At 34.4% G+C, this 23,757-nt stretch overlaps 2 protein-coding genes and 3 pseudogenes across 2 annotated transcripts; 4 read left to right on the forward strand and 1 right to left on the reverse strand.

Annotated features, from left to right (window-relative positions):
• The first annotated feature begins 1,332 nt into the window (after positions 1 to 1,332).
• On the forward strand, positions 1,333 to 2,113 carry LOC132838153 (transcription factor HES-5-like). The gene is made up of 2 exons (XM_060858337.1): positions 1,333 to 1,581; positions 1,688 to 2,113. Exons 1-2 carry the CDS (start codon positions 1,333 to 1,335, stop codon positions 2,111 to 2,113), a joined length of 675 nt encoding a protein of 224 aa, XP_060714320.1.
• Positions 2,114 to 5,922: 3,809 nt separating this feature from the next.
• Positions 5,923 to 6,612, forward strand: LOC132838131 (transcription factor HES-5-like; annotated as a pseudogene).
• Positions 6,613 to 10,007: 3,395 nt separating this feature from the next.
• On the forward strand, positions 10,008 to 10,859 carry LOC132838185 (transcription factor HES-5-like; annotated as a pseudogene).
• A 5,831-nt stretch (positions 10,860 to 16,690) lies between these two features.
• LOC132838286 (aerolysin-like protein) lies at positions 16,691 to 18,779 on the reverse strand. Its single transcript, XM_060858542.1, has 2 exons — positions 18,698 to 18,779; positions 16,691 to 18,121 (listed from the first exon to the last, which is right to left on the reverse strand). The coding sequence occupies exons 1-2, from the start codon at positions 18,776 to 18,778 to the stop codon at positions 17,147 to 17,149; spliced, it is 1,056 nt and encodes a 351-aa protein (XP_060714525.1). The 5' UTR covers position 18,779; the 3' UTR covers positions 16,691 to 17,146.
• Positions 18,780 to 19,977: 1,198 nt separating this feature from the next.
• Positions 19,978 to 20,758, forward strand: LOC132838287 (transcription factor HES-5-like; annotated as a pseudogene).
• The last annotated feature ends 2,999 nt before the right edge of the window (positions 20,759 to 23,757 follow it).

Below are 23,757 nucleotides of genomic sequence, written 5' to 3' on the forward strand. Positions count from 1 at the left end.
AATATACATTAATAAAGCTCTCTAAGTAACCATGTTTTTTTGTTAGCTATATTAATCCATGAACTGTGTGGACTGTTTGTATGAAAGTAATAACTGAATACAACACAGCAAATCTACATCTAACTGTAGTTTGATAGATATGTTGTTTCTGTAAATCCATGTCAGATGGGGAATTTTCTGTGTTTAAGGAAGGTCAAGATGGTTATCTAAAAGCTTCAGTCCTGGGGGTGTGGGGACCAGCTGTGTGTAGGGCTGATTAACATTTAAGTAGGCACACGTCTATTGTTCACTGGAGCCTTTTTACTGAGGAGAGTGTGGGAAAGCTCAGGAAAGCCGAGTCCCAGTTTTACTAGTCATTAACATTAATTCCAGGGGCCACAGGCATGCTGTTGTATTGATGTGAACACTTTGTAATAAATGTCCAAAATTTGTCACTTTAAAATATCAATTTTACTTAAGTCTGCTATATAACTACAAATTATTAACACAAGATATTTTTCCTATCACATTTATTTATACATTTACTACGGTTAGTATTAGAATGAAAAATAAATAAATAAATAAAAAGAAAGAAAGAAAGAAAGAAAGATAATAATTAGAGAATGTCAGAAAGTTCTAACCAATAGGAATCTTTCCCTCCAGATGGTGATTGACGTTAAGCTTCAGCTACAATACAACAGTGTTTAGTCATCAGTACTGATCCTTTTCAGGTCTCTAAAGCTTTTGTCCTGCATTGATCTCAGCACAGAGGACTGAGTGTGAGAAAGTCGACGAGCTCTAAACTCACAAAAACCAACCTGGACAGGTGTTTTGAGAAAACATGTTGAGTATGCTGTGGAAAGTGTATTAAAATGAATGGGACATAATGAATAGTACAGTATGGACATACACACACACACACACACACACACACCAAAAGTACCAAATTATGAATGTTTACTATTATAAAATTACACACATTTTAGACTATGATAAAATAAGTACTTAACTGTCTGCAATTGATATGAAGAATATAAAATTATATTATATAAAATTATTTATATTATATATAATTATATAGGCTAAGCGTTAAACTGTTAAACACTTTTAATATTTTTAAATAAAGGGTCAGTGATAGTGAAATGTAATTCAATATCAATCAACACGTGTGATCAGTAATGTGAGCGTGTGCTCTGTAAGTGACATTGATCAGGCAGCAGATCTGCTCACTTTACAGGGTCACCACTTTCCCAGATTCACACAGTGTTCTCAATGAGTCCATCTCCATCACCCCACCCCTTCACCTGCTCCCCTGAGACATGGATATTGTCCTCTGCTAGAAGAACACAGAGCATGTGGCAGCCCTACAGTCCTCATTGTGTGTCCAAGCTCTCCCATTGGCTCCAAACTGTGAGAAACTCCAACAAGCCCAAGACCCACACATTCATATGGAGATTTGGGAGTATAAATAGAGGAGATGCAGCCAGTACAAATCAGACTCACTCTACACAGAGAGATCTACAGCACAGAGACACAGCCATGGCACCAACCATCACTTCAGCAATGAACATCTCAAACGAGCAGCTACCTCTAAACAACAAGGTAAATTAAGAACCTGCTTCATTTCAATGTTTATAATGACCTGCTTTCTACTCAATTACTTTTTATAGTTCAAGACGACTAAATGTTCTCTCTTTGTTATTTCCAGCTGAGGAAGCCGATGGTGGAGAAGATGCGCAGAGATCGTATCAACAGCAGCATTGAGCAGCTGAAGTCTCTCCTGGCTGCAGAGTTCCTCAACCAGCAGCCTGACTCCAAAATGGATAAAGGAGATATCCTGGAGATGACAGTCAGCTTCCTGAGACGACAGCAGCAGCAGCCTGCATTCTCCTCTACCTCAGCAGCTGTCAATCAAGGCTTCTCCAGATGTGTCCATGACATTGTCCACTTCCTGTCCAAAGATGAGGTGAAGACACAGAGCCAGAGAAAACTGCTGAACCACTTCCAGAACCTGCAGCCATCTTCAGATGAGAACAGGAGGGAAAGTGTTCTGGCTCAGTTGAGCTCTACAGAGCAGCAGATCATCAGCAAAGAGAAGACATCAGTTAAGAGCTTCCTCTGGAGGCCCTGGTAAAGACAAGATCAAGACTCAAAGCTTAAAACACAAGTCTATGTGGACTTTTTATGTTTTTATTTCAAGTTCTGTGTGAACATGATTATATTGTTAAAATGTAACATCTTATTGTTGTCTTATGGCAATAGATTTATACCTATGTCTAGAAGTCTAAGACTTGTACTTACCTTTCTACTTTGAGAAAGAGTCTTTGTGAAGATGCTGGTAGAATCCAGTTAGGAGCAACATCAAGATCTACAGTCTTGACAATGCATGTTTATGTTAGACATAAATGATATTGATAAACTGTTTTCAGTTTTTAGAAAAAATCTGACTGTATTGTTCTCTATAAGAATTTTTATCATCGTTTTTATTATTTTTTTAATTATATTTGATCATGTTTGATCACATTTTACAGAATTGGTCACCAATTATTGTGTGAAATTCACATGCTATGTACATTGTGGTTAAATACACTACATTTATATAGTGAACTATAAAGTATATAAGCATTAAATGCCTTCTGTGAAGGTGATCACATTCTGATTAATACAGAATTATTACGCTTTAAATTTCAGTTGATTTGAAATGTGTTTAAGTTCATCAATATGTTACATGTTGATTATTCATCTTTTTTTCTCATTTGCCTTGAGAAGTTTTATGTTTTTACCTTAACCAAGGTTTATTTTGTACCTTTTGTGTGGTACCGTTAATGATGAAACATACATTTTACCCTTGACAGTATCTGTCGAGACACTTTATGTTTAATTCCTATTTATTATTTCTTTTGAGAAATATTATTTTTATTATTTAACAGATTTTAGCTGTTGGAAAGGTTTTGTGTGTCTTTTGTAAAGACAAGCTGTTTAAACTCTGCTCTATTATGAGCACCGTGTGTTGAAGAATTCTTCAAGTAACTGTTGTGATATATTATCACACATTATCTTGCCTTACCTCGAACACAAAAGTGCCCCAGAAAGAAAAAATAAATAAAAACATGTCTAAAGTACTTTCTTCTGTGTGATGAGTTTTGTCGTGTCATATCTAATACTTTACATCGGATGTTTGGATGTCTTTGATGGTCAGAGCTTAAAACAACAAATAGATAAGAATCTAAGAGTCTGTGATCATTAATGTCCTGAACTCCACCAGCTGCTGAGTATTTTGATGCACACTGTGAAAGCAGAGACACTAATAGAAAAGAGGGTGAACTTCATCACACAATTTTAATGATACACTATAATTAGCATAATCATGGACCTGTAAACACAAATAGTGTTTCTTACACACTCACAAAGAGAATGTGTATTTTAGATAATGATACAGATGGAAAAAACAGTTATAATAATGTTACTGATGATTATGATAAGAATAATTATGTTCAACACAAAGATAGATCAGAGATGTTTGCTGTAGTTAAATATATTGACCTCATATATAAACATAAATGACAACATTAATCCATTTTAAGCCTCAATTATAAAGATCTTTACTGAAGACATTTTGAGCGCTTCTCACATATTCTTGAGATTATTATTATTATTATATATATTTTTCTGTAGTGTGATTTTGGTGGCAGAGGTTTAATGCATGATTATTAAAAATAACATCTACATTTTAAATTAATATCCTAATTAAAAATTGAGTGTAAACAACAGAGCATCTCTTGTGCTCACTGTGTTCAGTTTTCAGAATAATCTTTATGTATTGATATTTTTAATTTATTAATCTTCTGCTTCCCAATTATTTTATTAAAATGAGCACATCTACCGTTTGATTGTTCATTAAATGTAACTTGTAGGAACGTTTTAGTAAAATAAATTACATTACAAGGCACAAACCTATTATACACATTTTTTTTTATCATTTGTTTTGTGTACAGTGTTGCAAAATTTCACTCTGTTGGTGTAATACATAGAATTAAAATGTGTGGCACTAGATTCATTTGACACAAGAGACAATTGTAAATTATAGGAAAATTCCAATAAAAATGTGAAAATTAACGTTGGATAATAAGAAAATGTCTATCAAGAAAGGAAATATGAAACTAACAAAATATCACGTAAAAATGAGTAATAAAATGTGAATATTAACATGAAATCTCAGCCAATAAGGATCTTTCCCTCCAGATTGTGAGTGACGTCAGACTCGGTGTGTTTAGTCATCAGTAAAAGTTCATTCAGGACTCTGAAGCTTTTGTACTCCATTGATCTCAGCACAGAGGACTCAGTGTGGGAAACTCAGACAAGCTCTAAACTCACAGTGACCGACAAAGACACGACACAAGACACATCTGTTACATCTGGAGTCCTGATAGTGATAGACAAAAAGACTCAGAATGCAAGTTTATGCATAAAATATATCAGTTTCAGTATTTTTATAAACAAATACCATCCAGTAAAATAATTTTCAGTGTAAATTTAAAATAAATAAAGTCAACAAGATGAACTACAACAACAGTGAAATTAATTTCCCTAAAACACTTATTAATGGATAAAAATGTACAGTCATTGTTCTATTATGAGTGGATTCCTTACATAATATAATTTTAAAAAACAATGCAGATTATCAATTACTCAATTTCTGATATTAAAAAAAAATCAAAATTTAAAATGTTATTGGTGGAAGACTCATCTTTGAAAAAAAATCAAACCAAAATATTTTCGTTGTTAAAAAATGAATGAAAAAAAATGTATCTATAAATAAAATTATCCACAAATGTGAAGATGATAAAACTTGCAAACATCTGTTTCCTGATGATTTTTAGGATATCATCAAAAGATGTTCAGCTTTATGTACCAAATGAAATAAATTAGTCTAGTTTTGAAATATGAAATTTGAGATAAATTTAGAAATAAAGATTTCTAAAGTGTCCTGTTCCTAAAACCTGTTGATACGGAATGACAGGAAAAATGTAACACCTTGTAATGAAAGTAATATATTATGTCTGTGCAAGAAGAAAGGTAGAGCCCTCAGGGGCAATAGAGGAGAAAATGCCCCTTCTATTCCAAAGATTAGCCTGAAAGGTAAATTAGCATGTGAACAGGCACACTTCTATTGTTTCTGACTCAGTCTTTCAATAGGCAGAGTGTGGGAAAGCTCAGGAGAGAAGAGTCACAGTCTACCGTCATTAACATCCTAAACTCCACCACCCACTGGATATTTGGGTTCACACAAGGGAGTAGACACACTTATGGATATGAAGGTGAATTTTACCACACAGCTTTCCTGGTGACATCATAAACACTGTATAAAGATATGGAGTGCATTAGAAAGTATGAAGAAGAGGTAAAGATAATGTAGACAGTGATGCAGCATCAAGTAAAAATAATATTACTGTAAAGCTCATCATTGTAGTTAGCATCACGGTTTAACACAAAACTTGTAGTAACTTGTATCAACAACCAGTATTTTTAGATGCATGTAAATCAAACATCTAAAATAATCTAAATAAAAAAATAACACAGCATATATCTGATTATATCCTTTTGAAATGTGTCGTCTCCACACGTGTCAGCTGTAATGATGAGCGTGTGCTCTGTCAGTGATGCTGATTCCAACATCAGGCAGCAGATCTGCTCACTTTACAGGGTCACCACTTTTCAAGATTCACACAGTGTTCTCTATGAGTCCATCTCCATCACCCCACCCCTCCACCTGCTCCCCTGAGACATAGATATTGTCCTCTGCTAGAAGAACACTGAGCATGTGGCAGCTCTACATTCCTCATTGTGTGTCCAAGCTCTCCCATTGGCTCTAAACTGTGAGAAACTCCAACAAGCCCAAGACCCACACATTCATATGGAGATTTGGGAGTATAAATAGAGGAGATGCAGCCAGTACAAATCAGACTCACTCTACACAGAGAGATCTACAGCACAGAGACACAGCCATGGCACCAACCATCACTTCAGCAATGAACATCTCAAACGAGCAGCTACCTCTGAACAACAAGGTAAATTAAGAACCTTCTTCATTTCAATGTTTATAATGACCTGCTTTCTACTCAATAACTCTTTATAGTTCAAGACGACTAAATGTTATCTCTTTGTTATTTCCAGCTGAGGAAGCCGATGGTGGAGAAGATGCGCAGAGATCGTATCAACAGCAGCATTGAGCAGCTGAAGTCTCTCCTGGCTCCAGAGTTCCTCAACCAGCAGCCTGACTCCAAACTGGATAAAGGAGATATCCTGGAGATGACAGTCAGCTTCCTGAGACGACATAAGCATCAGCCTGCATTCTCCTCCAGCTCAGCAGCTGTCAATCAAGGCTTCTCCAGATGTGTCCATGACATTGTCCACTTCCTGTCCAAAGATGAGGTGAGATCACAGAGCCAGAGAAAACTGCTGAACCACTTCCAGAACCTGCAGCCATCTTCAGATGAGAACAGGAGGGAAAGTGTTCTGGCTCAGCTGAGCTCTACAGAGCAGCAGATCATCAGCAAAGAGAAGACATCAGTTAAGAGCTCCCTCTGGAGGCCCTGGTAAAGACAAGATCAAGACTCAAAGCTTAAAACACAAGTCTATTGGACCTTTTATGTTTTTATTTTGAACTTTTTGTGAACAGATTTGTATTGATAAAATTTAACATCTTATTGTTGTCTTATGGCAATAGACTTATAGCTTTCTACTTCAAGAAAGTTTCTTGATAAAGATGCTGGTAGAATAAAGTTAGGAGCAACATCAAGATCTATAATCTTGACAATGCACGTTCATGTTAAACATGAATAATACGCATGAATCAATGTCTGTTACAGTGCTTTTTTCATTTTAGTAAAAAACATATCTATATCGAACTAACAATTTTTTTTTAAATATAATTTTTATGCTTTTTTTAGCCTTTCCTTGTAGAGGTTTCCAATTTGTAAAAATGTACACTTATTTGTTGCCTTATGCCAATATTCTTATAACTTTCATTTTTGAGAAAGATTCATATGTTGTAATGTTTTCTAAACATAAAATTCCAGTAATTTTGACATTTTGTGTCTATGTTAGACACAAACAGATTAACTGAATTTGGTTCAAATTCATTTACTTTTATCTGAGGTTTCCATTTTAGGAAAGATTTAATTATTACATCGGTTTGTTCTCATCTCAGTTCTATGTTAGACTTGAATTTTGGGTTATTTTATGGTTATGTATGGCAAAGTTCTAAGTGTATGCGCATATGATCACTTCGTTGAGAATCTTTCCATTAATTGGATGGACAGCACATTTACTTGGTACATTCTGACTGATTACGCAGTGTACTGTATAATGCAATCAGGAGGTATATGTATCTTATATGCTTTCAAAGAAAGTAATGCCATTTTGATTTCATATAAACTTTACAGTGTTTCAGTATGTTAATGGCATGATAAGTGTACCTTTTTTATGTCATTAATTCTTAGACAACATGCATTTTGTCATTCACAGTATTTGTGTTCAGATTTTTTAAATTTCACCTGTTGGAAGTTTCTTTATTGTCTTTTGTAAAGACTGATTTAAACTCTACTCTATTATGAGGGCTATGTATCTTGAAGATTGCTTCAAGTAAATGTTGTGTTATGTTATCACAAATGTTCTTGTCTGTGAGAATATTAATAAGATGTTATATTATTTAAGTGCAAAGAAAAAATAAAAATGTGGAAATTACCTATGTTTTTGAAGTTTATTAAGCCATGAAATTATGGTAAAGAAACAAAAATAAGGCAAAACGCTTCCAAGCAACATATTCAGAACGATTTTAATTGATCAAATAGAAATTTTGGAGAAAAAAGTCACGAGGAATGTGATATTTTAATTTCAAAGTGCATGATATAGTAAATCACCTGTGATTATAGAACAATATAGACAATTTAAAACATATTTTTTTCTATCTTTGAGCACTCTGTAAACGTTGGTCTTATAGATAATTCACATATTGTGAAATCATTTGATCCTCATTCACATTGAGCATATAATGTATGTATTTGGTGCGTTTATGAAGAAATGTGGAATTAAGACACATAATGTGAGGTGGCAGACAGTCAGACAATTTGATTATTGCCTAATAGAAAATGTTTGAAAAGTGTGCGGGGAAAACAGACACACACACACACACACACACACACACACACACACACACAAACACAGGGGATGATAAAGCTCAGTTTTCACTAACTCAATAGTGAATCAAATCATTTGATTCACTCATTTCACAAATAAGGGTCAAATAATTCAAATTGTCTTTAGTACACTGGAAAAACTTCAGAAATTGTGACTATTATTTGTTACATAACTAGATATAGTTTAATAAAATCTTAGTGCACTCTACTTTACTAATGAACAGAAACGTTATTTTATAGTTCTTTTGTGTCCATGATGTTACCAAGCCTGCATGTTTGATATGGGCTTTCTAGTTTTAAATTTTGTATTTTACAGCTTTTCTGATGCTATTTTTTTTCCTGGAAATTCCACTGTAGTTGTACCCTAAAAACTGACCTGTATTTGAATTTGCTTACCAGAATCTGTTCTTCTTGCCATATAGAAACAACTTAAATAACTGATAAATTACCAAACACCAATGCACTTCAAATGTGTGTTTATAAATGATATAGTAGTATTATTCATTAATAAACAAGCTACTGTATGTGTTTGTAAATTAGTGTGATATAAGCAGAGTATTAGATGAGTAAGTTTTATTTCTTACAAAGTTTTCCAATGTGACTTGACCACACTTGTGAAGAAATCTGTCAGGATCTGTTTACCCACAGACTTATTAGCATCTGAATGGACACACTTCTATTGTCCAGTGTTTCATCTCAATGGGAAAAGTGTGGGAAAGCTCGGGAGAGCAGAATCACACTCCTTAATGATGTCAGCATGCCAAACCCACCATGGCTTTATATTTCTGATTGAGATAAAGGGAAAATGACTAAAATATACTTTGGATTAATATATATTTTTATGTCACATCATTATGAAAAAGAATAGATAACACAGCATTACTGATTATTTAATTAAAATTTTTTTTTCCCATTTGGATTTTATATATAGCCAGCATATTAAGGAATTATAGCTGAAACATTTATAGCAACATGTTTAGACTTTTCCCTCCAGATGGTGAGTGATGCCACTTTGCAATCCACCACGTCATGTTTAGTCATCAGTAAAAGTTCATTCAGGTCTCTAAAGCTTTTGTACTCAGCATTGATCTCAGCACAGAGGACTGAGTGTGGGAAACTCTGATAAACTCACTCTGACTGACAAAGACACGACACGAGACACATCTATTACATCTGGACTGCTGAGCTACAGTTAACTGTAAGTTAATTCATAAAGATTGAATATTTTCAAAAATACTTTTTAGCTGCACTATACTGTACGTTAAAGCTAATCAGGTCTATTAGAAAACATGGGGAAAAGTCATGAAACTCTGGATGAAAGTATTTAGTAGTATGAAGACCATTTGATCAATATATAATAAAATACATTTCTAATAACAGTGTACTAAATATATGTACTAATTCTTGGTGTTATATGTCAGTTTTTAACCATTTCTATCATTCCAGGCTTAAAACTGTTCTCTAATAAAAGATGATGAGAAAATTAGAGGTGTGATCTGTGACCACACATGTGTGATCAGTAATGATGAGCGTGTGCTCTGTCAGTGACGTTGATCCCAACATCAGGCAGCAGATCTGCTCTCTTTACAGGGTCACCACTTTCCCAGATTCACACAGTGTTCTCTTTGAGTCCATCTCCATCACCCCACCCCTCCACCTGCTCCCCTGAGACATGGATATTGTCCTCTGCTAGAAGAACACAGAGCATGTGGCAGCTCTACATTCCTCATTGTGTGTCCAAGCTCTCCCATTGGCTCTAAACTGTGAGAAACTCCAACAAGCCCAAGATCCAACCATTCATATGGAGATTTGGGAGTATAAATAGAGGAGATGCAGCCAGTACAAATCAGACTCACTCTACACAGAGAGATCTACAGCACAGAGATACAGCCATGGCACCAACCATCACTTCAGCAATGAACATCTCAAACGAGCAGCTACCTCTGAACAACAAGGTAAATTAAGAACCTTCTTCATTTCAATGTTTATAATGACCTGCTTTCTACTCAATAACTCTTTATAGTTCAAGATGACTAAATGTTCTCTCTTTGTTATTTTCAGCTGAGGAAGCTGATGGTGGAGAAGATGCGCAGAGATCGTATCAACAGCAGCATTGAGCAGCTGAAGTCTCTCCTGGCTCCAGAGTTCCTCAACCAGCAGCCTGACTCCAAATTGGATAAAGGAGATATCCTGGAGATGACAGTCAGCTTCCTGAGACGACAGCAGCAGCCTGCATTCTCCTCCAGCTCAGCAGCTGTCAATCAAGGCTTCTCCAGATGTATCCATGAGGTTGTCCACTTCCTGTCTAAAGAAGAGGTGAGGACACAGAGCCAGAGAAAACTGCTGAACCACTTCCAGAACCTGCAGCCATCTTTAGATGAGAACAGGAGGGAAAGTGTTCTGGCTCAGCTGAGCTCTACAGAACAGCAGATCATCAGCAAAGAGAAGACATCAGTTAAGAGCTCCCTCTGGAGGCCCTGGTAAAGACAAGATCAAGACTCAAAGCTGAAAACACAAGTCTATGTGGACTTTTTATGTTTTTATTTCAAGTTCTGTGTGAACAGAATTATATTGTTAAAATTTAACATCTTATTGTTGTCTTATGACAATAGACTTATACCTTTCTACTTCAAGAAAGATTCACAAGATTCTCAATGAAGATGCTGGTAGAATCCAGTAACAAGTAACTTAAAGAGTTACAGTCATGACAATGCATATTTATGTTAAACATGAATAATACAGATAAACTGTTTTTAATTCATGAAATCTCCTTTATAGTGCTATTTCCATTTTAGGGAAAAGCATTGTTCTATATTGAACTAAATTTTATATTATCCTAGTATAATTGATCAGATTTGATCACATTTTTGGGAATTGGTCACCAATTCTAGTGGAAAATACAGTACTATGTACCTTGTATGTTTACATGGTAAACAAAAAAGATATAAGCATTTAATGCCTTCTATGAAGGTAATCATATTCTGATTTCAACAGGTTCTTAGCTTTAAAAAATGATTTTCTATGAAATAAAATTTTAGTATCAGTTTATATTATGATTATTTAACTTTAATTAAGGTTTATATTGTATCTATTGTATGGTACTGTATGAAAATTAAACTTTGTCGTTGACAGTATCTGTTGGGACACTTAAGTTCTTTTTTTTTTTTAAATATAATCTTTATAATTAACAGATTTTAGCTGTTGGAAATGTTTTGTTAGCCTTTTGTAAAGACAAGCTGATTAAACTCTGCTCTATTATGAGTGCCATGTGTCTTGAAGAACTCTTTAAGTGAACGTTGTGATATATTATCACTTGTTTTTTTGTTTAACTATGAGAAAATCATTTGCACATTATGAACTAATAAAAAATTCTGAAAAGTGAACAATTATGCCTAAGTCATTCCCTCATTTTCTCAATCGTGTCACACTTTGGAACCAAAATATTGAATCTGATAATATGAAATATGAATGAATTGATATTAAATGATATTAAAAACATTAATAGTATATTCATTAATGAAGCATTACATTGACCATCAAATAGCAAATTCGTATAACTTTACATTATTAGACTTTTGTTAAAGGTTCATTGAACATTCAGCCACTAATATGGAATAAGATCAGGACAAAAAAAACATGCTGTTGAACACTGTTAAAAACATTTTCTTGAACAAAGATTTTAACATTTGTAAAAATCAACAGCTTTCCTACTCTATATAAATTTCTAATCCTACGCTTTAGTATTACTGTTATGCATAATACAGACTTTTCAGTGGAGTTGTAAAGAAACCTGTCAGGATCTGTTTACCCACAGATTCATTAGCATCCGTATAGACACACTTCTATTGTCTAGCGCTTCATCTCAGTGGGAAAAGTGTGTGTGTGGGTGGGTGGGTGGGTGGGGGGTGTTTTTCACATTTTACTCACATGATCATGTACAATGTATGTGATTTTTCTATAAGGGTTTCTAAATGAAGTGCTATCAAGTTATGATATCAAGTATAGTCTGTAAACCTGGAAAGATTTTATTGCGACACGTTCAGACTTGCCTCCAGATGGTGAGTGACGTCAGACTCTGTGTGTTTTGTCATCAGTAAAAGTTCATTCAGGACCCTGAAGCTTTTGTACTCCATTGATCTCAGCACAGAGGACTCAGTGTGGGAAACTCAGACAAGCTCTAAACTCACACTGACTGACAAAGACACGACACGAGACACATCTGTTATGTCCAAACTGCTGGTTTAAGACCTGCTACCCTTAACTTAGTAATAACTCAAATACTTTACATAATAATTACTAATTAATAATAATGTATTGTGTCTTGTATTGTGTATATAATAATGTATTATGACACATCAGATTTCAGCAATGTCTATTTTTAGATGTCTATTTTATACAAAAGGCTACAATTTTACCTCTTATTAAGTCTAATTTTTAAATTTCACATATTTGATATCATTTTATCAAACCTTCAATACTAATAGATAATTCAATAGATTCAATACTAATAGATAATGACAAAATAGTTTGAGGTGTAGCATCTAACTCCATTTCAACAATGAAATGCTTTGACATCACAATTTAACCAATAGCAGTGTTTCCCTCCGAATATTGAATGACGATGTGCTTCATTATAAACACACAAGCAACGTTTAAATATCACTAATTATGCATTCTGGATTCATTAAAACGTATTTATAATGCATCTGCATTTTAAGTTTTTAAAATGTTAAATGGTTATGGTGTTGAATTCTTGATTCTGATTGGTCAGGAGGGGTTGATCTTTTTTTATAATACTGTAGCATCAACTATAATTCAAATCACAGGTTTATAGTATATTAAAGGTGCGATAGTCAATTTTTAATTTCTTTTTTGCACAAATTTTCTTGAAGATATGTAAAACATGGTAAACTAAAAAGGTTTAACCCAGGTTTGTATTAAAACAGCGCTCTGAAGTGCTTGTTTGTTTTTGAATGAGCCTCCATGTTTGTTACATAACTACGCAAACAATTTTCCACCACTTTTCATTAAGCTCCTTTGTAAATTGTTTGCGTAGTTATGTAACAAAAATGGAGGCTCAATCAAAAACAAACAAGCACTTCAGAGCAAAGGTCAATTTTCCAAACAGCTAAGAATACCTGTTTGGAAAATTGACCTTGGCTCTGAAGTGCTTGTTTGTTTTTGAATGAGCCTCCAATTTACCAATGTCACCTAATAAACCTTTAATTTCCCATACAATGACTTGGATTGTTCTTAGACATGGTCATATCTATATTAACACCTACTTCACAGAGTATTTATTTAATTTAAAATGACCTATTTAAAAACGTGTTGAAAAACCCGTAATTGTCGACATGTTGAAGTTTTCTTTTTGGATTTTCAGGTTGATAGTGTCTCAGTAACACGAGAAGGTGTATTTTGTTTTTGTCTTATTAACTTCAAGATAGACAAAAACGAGAGGGAAGCTGGTGACAGAAAAATTAATTCTAGCTGAAACAAAAATGATACCAGGAAGAACCTGTTTCACAGATGTTCTACAAGATTAACTCTAACAGAAAATTGATAAAAATATACTATAAGAAAACGATTCTAACCTGAATTCACAACAGTAACTCAACATTAACAGTATATACTACATCTTTGATTATTTTCCTAAATGAGCACAACCTGACAAGTGTTTTATTTTTATTTAATTATTATTTAAAAAGATAAATATAATATAAAAATAAAGATAATTTCCTTGTGCATGATGGAAAATCATGAAGGAAATTTAAAATAATAGAATTTTGCATAATTGTAAAAATTCATCTATGAACATTAATCTTGCAGTTCAACAATTTCTGAAGTTAGACTGTTCTTTTATTACATTATTTAAGTGTCTTTCACCACAAGTCAGTGAGAGCCACTCCTCTAAATGACAAACAGCCCCTGAGGGTCTTTTCCACAATACCCATTAGCATGTGAATAGGCACACTTCTATTGTTTCTGAGCTTGTCTTTCAATAGTCAGAGTGTGGGAAAGCTCAGGAAGGAAGAGTCACAGTCTATCCGAAGCTCCACCAGCCACTGGGATATTTTGGGTGTACACAGGGGAGTAGACACGCTTATGGATATGAAGGTGAACTTTAACACACAGTTTGTTGATATCATTAGCATAATCTGGTATTGGTATCTAAATCAGCACGTCATAAAGTGCCTCACTTGGAAATAGGCACACTTCTAGCTATTTTAAATAATGATCCAGTCACAAGGGAAATAGTACTTAAGGAATTTTTAATAATTATGATGGTTGATTATTTACTAATAAATCATCCATAGATGATGTGTCAGGAGGTAATGAAGAAAATCATTAGTACAGTTGATGACTGTATTGTTTCCACATAATACGGTGATATTATTTATTGATTATTATTGTATATTGGATCATCTTGACCCAGGCTTAAACAAGAACTTGTGAAAGGTTTATGCATAGCTTTTTTCTACATCTTTGAATTCATAATTTTATATTAATAAATACCACAAGACATTTGTTGAATCTGTTGAAGTAGGTGTGTTGTCACACGTGTGATCAGTAATGATGAGCGTGTGCTTTGTCAGTGACGTTGATCCCAAAATCAGGCAGCAGATCTGCTCTCTAAACAAGGTCACCACTTTCCCAGATTCACACAGTGATCTCTATGAGTCCATCTCCATCACCCCACCCCTCCACCTGCTCCTCTGAGACATGGATATTGTCCTCTGCTAGAAGAAAACTGAGCATGTGGCCGCCCTACATTCCTCACTGTGTGTTCAGTGGCATTATATGATTGCAATGCTTTTCACATATTGCTTGACAATACTACAGAATACAAACATGGCAAATGAGATGTGTTTAATATTACAAATACTTTTTTAAATCTCCTGGAAAGTGTAAGAATATTGTGACTGTATAGTATAATAGTGGTAACTAATAGTTGAACCATCTATGTTCATGGTTTCTTCTCATTTTTTTTGTTCTTAAAGTATAGCTCAGGAGCTGTCCAGGCTTAAGCTCCATCTTTCACCTTTTTTGCCTCGTAAGGTATAGCTTAGAAACCATCCATGGCCTTTTTATGCGTCAAGGTAAGAGCAGGGACACCTGCACAAGAATCATTAAACACTCATCTCTATGCAGGGCCGGCCCTGCGCATAGGCAGAATAGGCAAATGCTAAAAAAAAACAAAAACACTAGGGGCGCCCGTGCGCCCAAATTATTATTTTTATTAATATATATATATTTTTTTTATATTAATATATGTATATATATTTTATTACCTGAGAAGTATTTTATTTATATATTTATTATATATATTTTATTGCTGTAAGAAAGGCAAGGAAAGCAAGGTCTCCGTAATATAGTTTTTTATATAGTTATAGTTATAGATATAGTTATAGTTATTTTTGTGTTTCCAAAATATTTTCAAAATAAAGAAAAACAGGACAAAGTTGTGCAGTTTGTTTCTGTGTAAGTTTATGAACAAAATGATCGGAACACAATTGTCTGTGATTCCAGGGGCACCACGTGAAATATTGCCTAGGGCAGCAAATTGGCCAGGGCCGGCCCTGTCTCTATGGTCTATACCAACAAAGTCATTTTTCTTCACCTGCAGTAGCAACATGATTATGTATAGCCTTAGTACTATCTAAAACACATCTGTTTAACTCGGCATTTACTGAATGAGCACTGTGCTGCTTCACACTGACTGCACTTTTTATCCAAATCACTTTTACTCCTGTTTTATTCTTTTTAACATATTTTAAACTGTTTTTATCAAAATCACATTTATTTATTTATTTTTTTAATTGTTCTTTGTTTTTATTATGATTTTATCGTGTGTCTCTTTTTACACTCACTCACTCTCACTCATTTTCTACCGCTTATCCGACTCTTTTTACATAATTTTTTTTTCTCCCTTATAAACTGTTTTCTAATTTCTATGTAAAGTACTTTGAATGACCTCTGTGTATGAAATGTGCTATACAAATAAACTTGCCTTGCCTTGCCTTGCCTATCACTGTTGAGCCATGTTGACCAATCTTGCTTTAAAAGATCAGTCACAGTATTAATGTAGATAGGTCTGTTTCTTCTCCTTAAAGTGAGTTTAAAGTTTTATTTTGTGTCATTAGGTGACACAAAATAAAACTTTAAACTCACTTTAAGGAGAAGAAACAGACCTATCTACATTAATACTGTGACTGATCTTTTAAAGCAAGATTGGTCAACATGGGTCACATTTTGGTGTGACAAACTCTTCTGCAGTTCATCAAACTCAGCAAAAGGCATTTGGGTCGTCTATTAAACCCATTAATAGACGACCCAAATGCCTTTTGCTGAGTTTTTATGTATAGGGAGATCTCCATGGACTGGCTTTGGAATTTTCAGAAAAAAAGTGAGTATATATTTAAAGGTATTATGTAATTATATATAGCGTAAAGCTAACGGCCCTCTTTTGGAATGGATTCACTGTCCAAAATACAACAGACAATCTCCTGTGATTACTTGTTCATTTTTTGTTTATTTTTTTCTAATATTCTATAAAATATATTTTTAAAGATACAGTTCACTTGAGTATCATCTAATCTAATTCCAACATAAAGCTCAGAATACTAAAACAAACACTTTTATGGAGGTAACCATGTGAAATAGACACAATACAATAAACACTGCCATATGAGCTTTTTATACAAATCAAAAGGTTAATTTATTTAACTGAAAACTTTACACATTAAAAAGAAGCTGAAGAATAATTTCCGTATCAGTAAATTAACAACAAAATGATCAGAAAAATCAATGTGATATAATGTGATATAATGTGATAAAAAATCAGTGAGATATGTAAAAACATGAAATATTCAATTGTTCTATTCGTTTCTCATGATGTTTCTTAAAAAATCATTTGCCAATCAAAAAAATGTGCATCTGCACCAAGCCAATTTCTGAAGCTGGAGCATTTACTGGCTTTTTCCAGATTCATTCACAACTATTTTTGCATCAGTGTAAGTGACACCTTTGTAGGTTCCACTGGTTTTAAACTCCAGCACACTGCCATTGTAGCAAGTAATCTGGACTGTTCCAGTGTAGGGGAGATCAACAGTAGCCCGACCAATAGTGATGTCCACATCCATTGTTTTCCTTGAAGGAACTTTAACAGGAAATGAGAACAGCTCAGTTTTCTCCTCAGTGTTCTCTAAACCATATGAGCTCTCGGTTCCCACTGTGAGACTAAATCCAGCTGTAACTTCCACAACCTTTGGAACTCCTGCCCTCACTTCCATACTAAACGAGGCTTCCATCTTGTTGGTAAGAGACCAGGATGACTTTCTGGTGACTGTTTTGGTGGTTTCTATTTTATATTCTTGAGTTTCAGTAGTATTATTGTGGTATGCTGTGGATTTGATTTCCTCAACAGCCACATTAGGTATCACACTGTGAAGTGTGGGATACTGAACATTTGTTAGCTTTGTAGACTTGATGGTGTTGATGAATTTAAAGCATAAGCTATCAATATCTGCACCATCACGTCCTCCGATTCCCATGCAGATCCCAGAACCCACATCGATTGGATATTCTTTTTTCAGACCCCAGTCTGTCATGTGTGCAAAGAACTCTCGGGACTTATTTGTCTTGAATTTGATGCCACCCAGACGTGTTCCAGCTCCATTTCCCCAAAGTGAGAGGGACTTGAATTGCTCGCCATCTTCAAAGGTAAATTCTGAATACCTCCCATCAGAGGTACCAAATTGCCTGGACTGGCCATCAGTTAGCCAAACCTTGATGCCTCTTATCTGCCAGCCACCAGCCCACACCCAGATCTGTTTTAGTGTGGCTCCATTTCCAATACCATTAAAATCAAATCCACCTCCTCCTTGCCCTCCAATCATAAGGACTGGTGCCAAGTATGACATGATTATGCACTTAGTGTGTACCTTCAAATGACAAAAACATATTAGGTTTAATATGTTAAAATAAACATTAGACATTTCAGTGTCAGTAAAACACATACCATACACTATTACTACAGCCAATGGTTCATTAATATTTATAGGGTAACATTTTACATCAAGGTCCTTTAAACAATATTATTTAACACGTTAAAGTTGTATTAATATGATATCTATTATTGATGATTGATGATCAATGATTGTAACATCAGTGAGTAAATTGAAGCCCATAATGAATAGTTTTTAACTGGCAAAATACAAAACAGAGGCTGAAGCAAGATCCAGCATTTAGACCTTCGACCAGTCTAAGAAATCTAACAACCTCCTACCCAAGAAAAACCTCCCAAAAAAAAAAAACAAGCAAACAAAAAAAAGCAATAAAAATAACTCATGAGGTGAATAAGATTATTTAAAAGAATCATAATGCAATACATTCATTCACATAATAACATTTATAATCTCTATTCCTTCTGTAAAGATTAAAAATAATTCCAACATAAATGATTTCAACATAAAGAATAAATTCAATAAAATATGATCAAGAATAGCAGCCATACGTACAAAAAATGTTGTCTGTGGCAGGTAGAAAGAGTTGACTTCCTTATAAGAGTTTTGACAAGAATGCAAGTTTAATGGGTGCATCAGAAGGGCTGCATCAGAAGTGTTATTTATACTAGATAAAAAGGGTGGGGTTGAATTTTGGAAAGTTTGTTCACTGGAACATGTCAAACATTTACTTGAATAAATTATTAACAGCTCCGACTGGTGTCTGTAATATAAATGCTGCAACAATAGAAACATGCTTCTACTCCTGCTTTTGCTTTAGCTGCTTCAACCACTGGGAGAAGAAAATAATAATTGTCGGTTTAGGAATAGGAACCAAAAAAAAAACGATTAATAATATCAGAATGCTAAACCCTACTGGCTCTTAATGATTCAATTTAATGAAACAGAACACATTTTTGCTTGACATGCTGGACCGTGTCACATTAAACAACCATGTATTTTGGTTATTATTTGTATTAAGGGATGTATCCATCCATTAAAAATGACTAATTGTTGAAGATTATTTTTGCAAGTGGTTTTCTTTTCTTTATAAAAACACAACACAACAGAACAACACTAAGTATTATGTGTGTGATTTTCAGATACTTATAGAGATAGAAATAGTATAATATACTATAATGACAAGGATAATGCTAGCAACATGTTAAGACTTTTCCCTCCAGATGGTCAGTGACATCACGTTTCAATTCACCAGTCAATTCACCAGTGTTGAGTCACCAGTTAAGGTCCTGTCAGGTCTCCCCATTGATCTCAGTACAGAGGACTCAGTGTGTGAACCTCACACTGATTGACAAAGCCATGACACGAGACACAACTGTTGCATTTGGACTGTTTCCTTACAAAAAATATTATATAAAATTATATTACTCAAATATGGACTTACCTGTATTATATATTGCAACACATCAATTCATATCAATAATATTGGTAAAACCTCTAAACGTTTATTCAAATTTCCACTATGATAAACTGTGGAGATACTTGGCTTGATGTCCTCTACTTAAATTTGTGTATTATATTTGTTTTAGGTAATAATCCAGGCTAAATGGATCAGCTTATTCAAGCTTTGACTACACACGTGTGATACGTAATGATGAGCGTGTGCTCTGTCAGTGACGTTGATACCAATATCAGGCAGAAGATCTGCTCTCTTTACAGGGTCACCACTTTCCCAGATTCACACAGTGATCTATACGAGTCCCGCTCTATCACCCCACCCCTCCACCTGCTCCCCTGAGACATGGATATTGTCCTCTGCTAGAAGAACACTGAGCATGTGGCAGCCCTACAGTCCTCATTGTGTGTCCAAGCTCTCCCATTGGCTCCAAACTGTGAGAAACTCCAACAAGCCCAAGACCCACACATTCATATGGAGATTTGGGAGTATAAATAGAGGAGATGCAGCCAGTACAAATCAGACTCACTCTACACAGAGAGATCTACAGCACAGAGACACAGCCATGGCACCAACCATCACTTCAGCAATGAACATCTCATATGAGCAGCTACCTCTGAACAACAAGGTAAATTGAGAACCTGCTTCATTTCAATGTTTATAATGACCTGCTTTCTACTCAATAACTCTTTATAATTGAAGATGACTAAATGTTATCTCTTTGTTATTTCCAGCTGAGGAAGCCGATGGTGGAGAAGATGCACAGAGATCGTATCAACAGCAGCATTGAGCAGCTGAAGTCTCTCCTGGCTCCAGAGTTCCTCAACCAGCAGCCTGACTCCAAACTGGATAAAGGAGATATCCTGGAGATGACAGTCAGCTTCCTGAAATGACATAAGCATCGGCCTGCATTCTCCTCCAGCTCAGCAGCTGTCAATCAAGGCTTCTCCAGATGTGTCCATGACATTGTCCACTTGCTGTCCAAAGATGAGGTGAAGACACAGAGCCAGAGAAAACTGCTGAACCACTTCCAGAACCTGCAGCCATCTTCAGATGAGATCAGGAGGGAAAGTGTTCTGGCTCAGCTGAGCTCTACAGAGCAGCAGATCATCAGCAAAGAGAAGACATCAGTTAAGAGCTCCCTCTGGAGGCCCTGGTAAAGACAAGATCAAGACTCAAAGCTGAAAGCACAAGTCTATGTGGACTTGAGGATTAAATAACTGAATCTAATTATCATCTTTTGGTGATAGACCTATATCTTTCTACTTTGTGAAAGATTATTAATAGAGATGCTGATAGAATCCTGTCAGGATCTATAGTATTGACAATGCATGTTTATGCTAAACTTAAATAATACTGATAAATTGTTTTTAATTATGAAACGTCCTTTAGTATTTGTGATTTCCATTTTAGGAAAAAATACTGTATGTATTAATATATATTAGCACTAACAATTTTATCTTTGTGATTTCACAAAACTATGATTTTTATTTTTAATCATGTTTGATTACATTTTACAGAATTGGTGCCCAATTATTGTGTGAAATTCACATGCTATGTACATTGTGGTTAAATACACTACATTTATATAGTGAACTATAAAGTATATAAGCATTAAATACCTTCTGTGAAGGTGATCACATTCTGATTAATACAGAATTATTACACTTTAAATTTCAGTTTATTTGAAATGTGTTTAAGTTCATCAATATGTCACATGTTTATTATTCATCTTTTTTCTCATTTGCCTTGAGAAGTTTTATGTTTTTACCTTAACCAAGGTTTATTTTGTACCTTTTGTGTGGTGCTGTTAATGATGAAACATACATTTTACCCTTGACAGTATCTGTTGAGACACTTTATGTTTAATTCCTATTTATTATTTCTTTTGAGAAATATTATTTTTATTATTTAACAGATTTTAGCTGTTGGAAAAGTTTTGTGTGTCTTTTGTAAAGACAAGCTGTTTAAACTCTCTCTATTATGAGCACAGTGTGTTGAAGAATTCTTCAAGTAACTGTTGTGATATATTATCACATATTATCTTGCCTTACCTCAAGTGCCCCAGAAAAAAAAAATAATAAAAACATGTCTATAGTACTTTCTTCTGTGTGATGAGTTTTGTCGTGTCATATCTAATACTTTACATCGGATGTTTGGATGTCTTTGATGGTCAGAGAGTAAAACAACAAATAGATAAGAATCAGAGTCTGTGATCATTAATGTCCTGAACTCCACCAGCTGCTGAATATTTTGATGCACACTGTGAAAGCAGAGACACTAATAGAAATGAGGGTTAAATTCATCCCACAATTTTAATGATACACTATAATTAGCATAATCATGGACCTGTAAACACAAACAGTGTTTCCTACACACTCACAAAGAGAATGTGTATTTTAGATAATGATATAGATAGAAGCAAACAGTTATAATAATGTTACTGGTGATTATGATAAGAATAATGATGTTCAACACAAAGATAGATCAGAGATGTTTGTTGCAGTTAAATATATTGACCTCATATATAAACATAAATGATAACATTAATCCATTTTAGGCCTCAATTATAAAGATCTTTACTGAAGACATTTTGAGCGCTTCTTACATTTTCTTGAGTTTATTATTATTATTAATTTGTTTTTGTATTGGGGGCACGGTGTCTTAGTGGTTAGCACGTTCGCCTCACACCTCCAGGGTTGTGGGTTTGATTCCCGCCTCCACCTTGTGTGTGTGGAGTTTGCATGTTCTCCCCGTGCCTCGGGGGTTTCCTCCGGGTACTCCGGTTTCCTCCCCCGGTCCAAAGACATGCATGGTAGGTTGATTGGCATCTCTGGAAAATTGTCCGTAGTGTGTGATTGCGTGAGTGAATGAGAGTGTGTGTGTGTGCCCTGCGATGGGTTGGCACTCCTTCCAGGGTGTATCCTGCCTTGATGCCCGATGACGCCTGAGATAGGCACAGGCTCCCCGTGACCCAAGGTAGTTCGGATAAGTGGTAGAAAGTGAGAGAGAGTGAGAGTGAGAGTGTTTTTGTATTGTGATTTTGGTGGCAGAGATTTAATGCATAATTATTAAAATTAATATCTACATTTTTAATTTATATTCTAATTAAATTTGCATATGTAAACAGAACAGAGCATCTCTTTTGCTCACTGTGTTCAGTTTTCTGCTGTCTGTTTTTTTGTTAAGATAAACACTTCCACTGTAGGATTTTCTCATTAAGTGTAACGTGTAGGAAAATTTATTAAAAGAAATTAGATTATATTCGACAGACAAATTCATACGACAATTGTTTAATCTTTAAGCTTAAAGTTTTTAAGAATTATTTTGTATACAGTCTTAGACACTCACTCAGATGTTTCAATAATTATAAAAATAATGCATAGGTTAATTTGACAAAATTAACATATTTATAAATATTAATAAAATTTAATTCAAAATGTAGAGATTAATGAGGGATAATGAAAATCCCTCATTATATTAATTATTATATTAATTATTATATTAAATATTAATTAATTATTATATTAAAACATTACATTAAAGAAAAATAACGTGAATATTAACATGAAATCTCAGCGAATACGGATCTTTCCCTCCAGACGGTGAGTGACGTCAGACTCGTGTGTTTAGTCATCAGTAAAAGTTCATTCAGGACTCTGAAGCTTTTGTACTCCATTGATCTCAGCACAGAGGACTCAGTGTGGGAAACTCAGACAAGCTCTAAACTCACAGTGACCGACAAAGACACGACACAAGACACATCTGTTACATCTGGAGTCCTGATAGTGATAGACAAAAAGACTCAAGTTTATGCATAAAATATATCAGTTTCAGTATTTTTATAAACAAATACCATCCAGTAAAATTACTTTCAGTGAAAATTTAAAATAAATCAAGCCAACAAAATGAACTACAACAACAGTGAAATTCATTTCCCTAAAACACTTATTAATGGATAAAAATGTACAGTCATTGTTCTATTATGAGTGAATTCCTTACATAATGTAATGAAAAAAACAATGTTGGGAAAAAAAAAATCAAACCAAATGATTTTTATTAAAAGATGAATGAAAAAAATTATCTGTAAAAAATACACAAATGTGAAGATGATAAAACTGACAAACATCTGTTTCCTGAGGATTTTTAGGAAGTCATC

This window comes from Tachysurus vachellii, chromosome 22, assembly GCF_030014155.1.
Source record: "Tachysurus vachellii isolate PV-2020 chromosome 22, HZAU_Pvac_v1, whole genome shotgun sequence".
Lineage (NCBI taxonomy): Eukaryota > Metazoa > Chordata > Actinopteri > Siluriformes > Bagridae > Tachysurus > Tachysurus vachellii.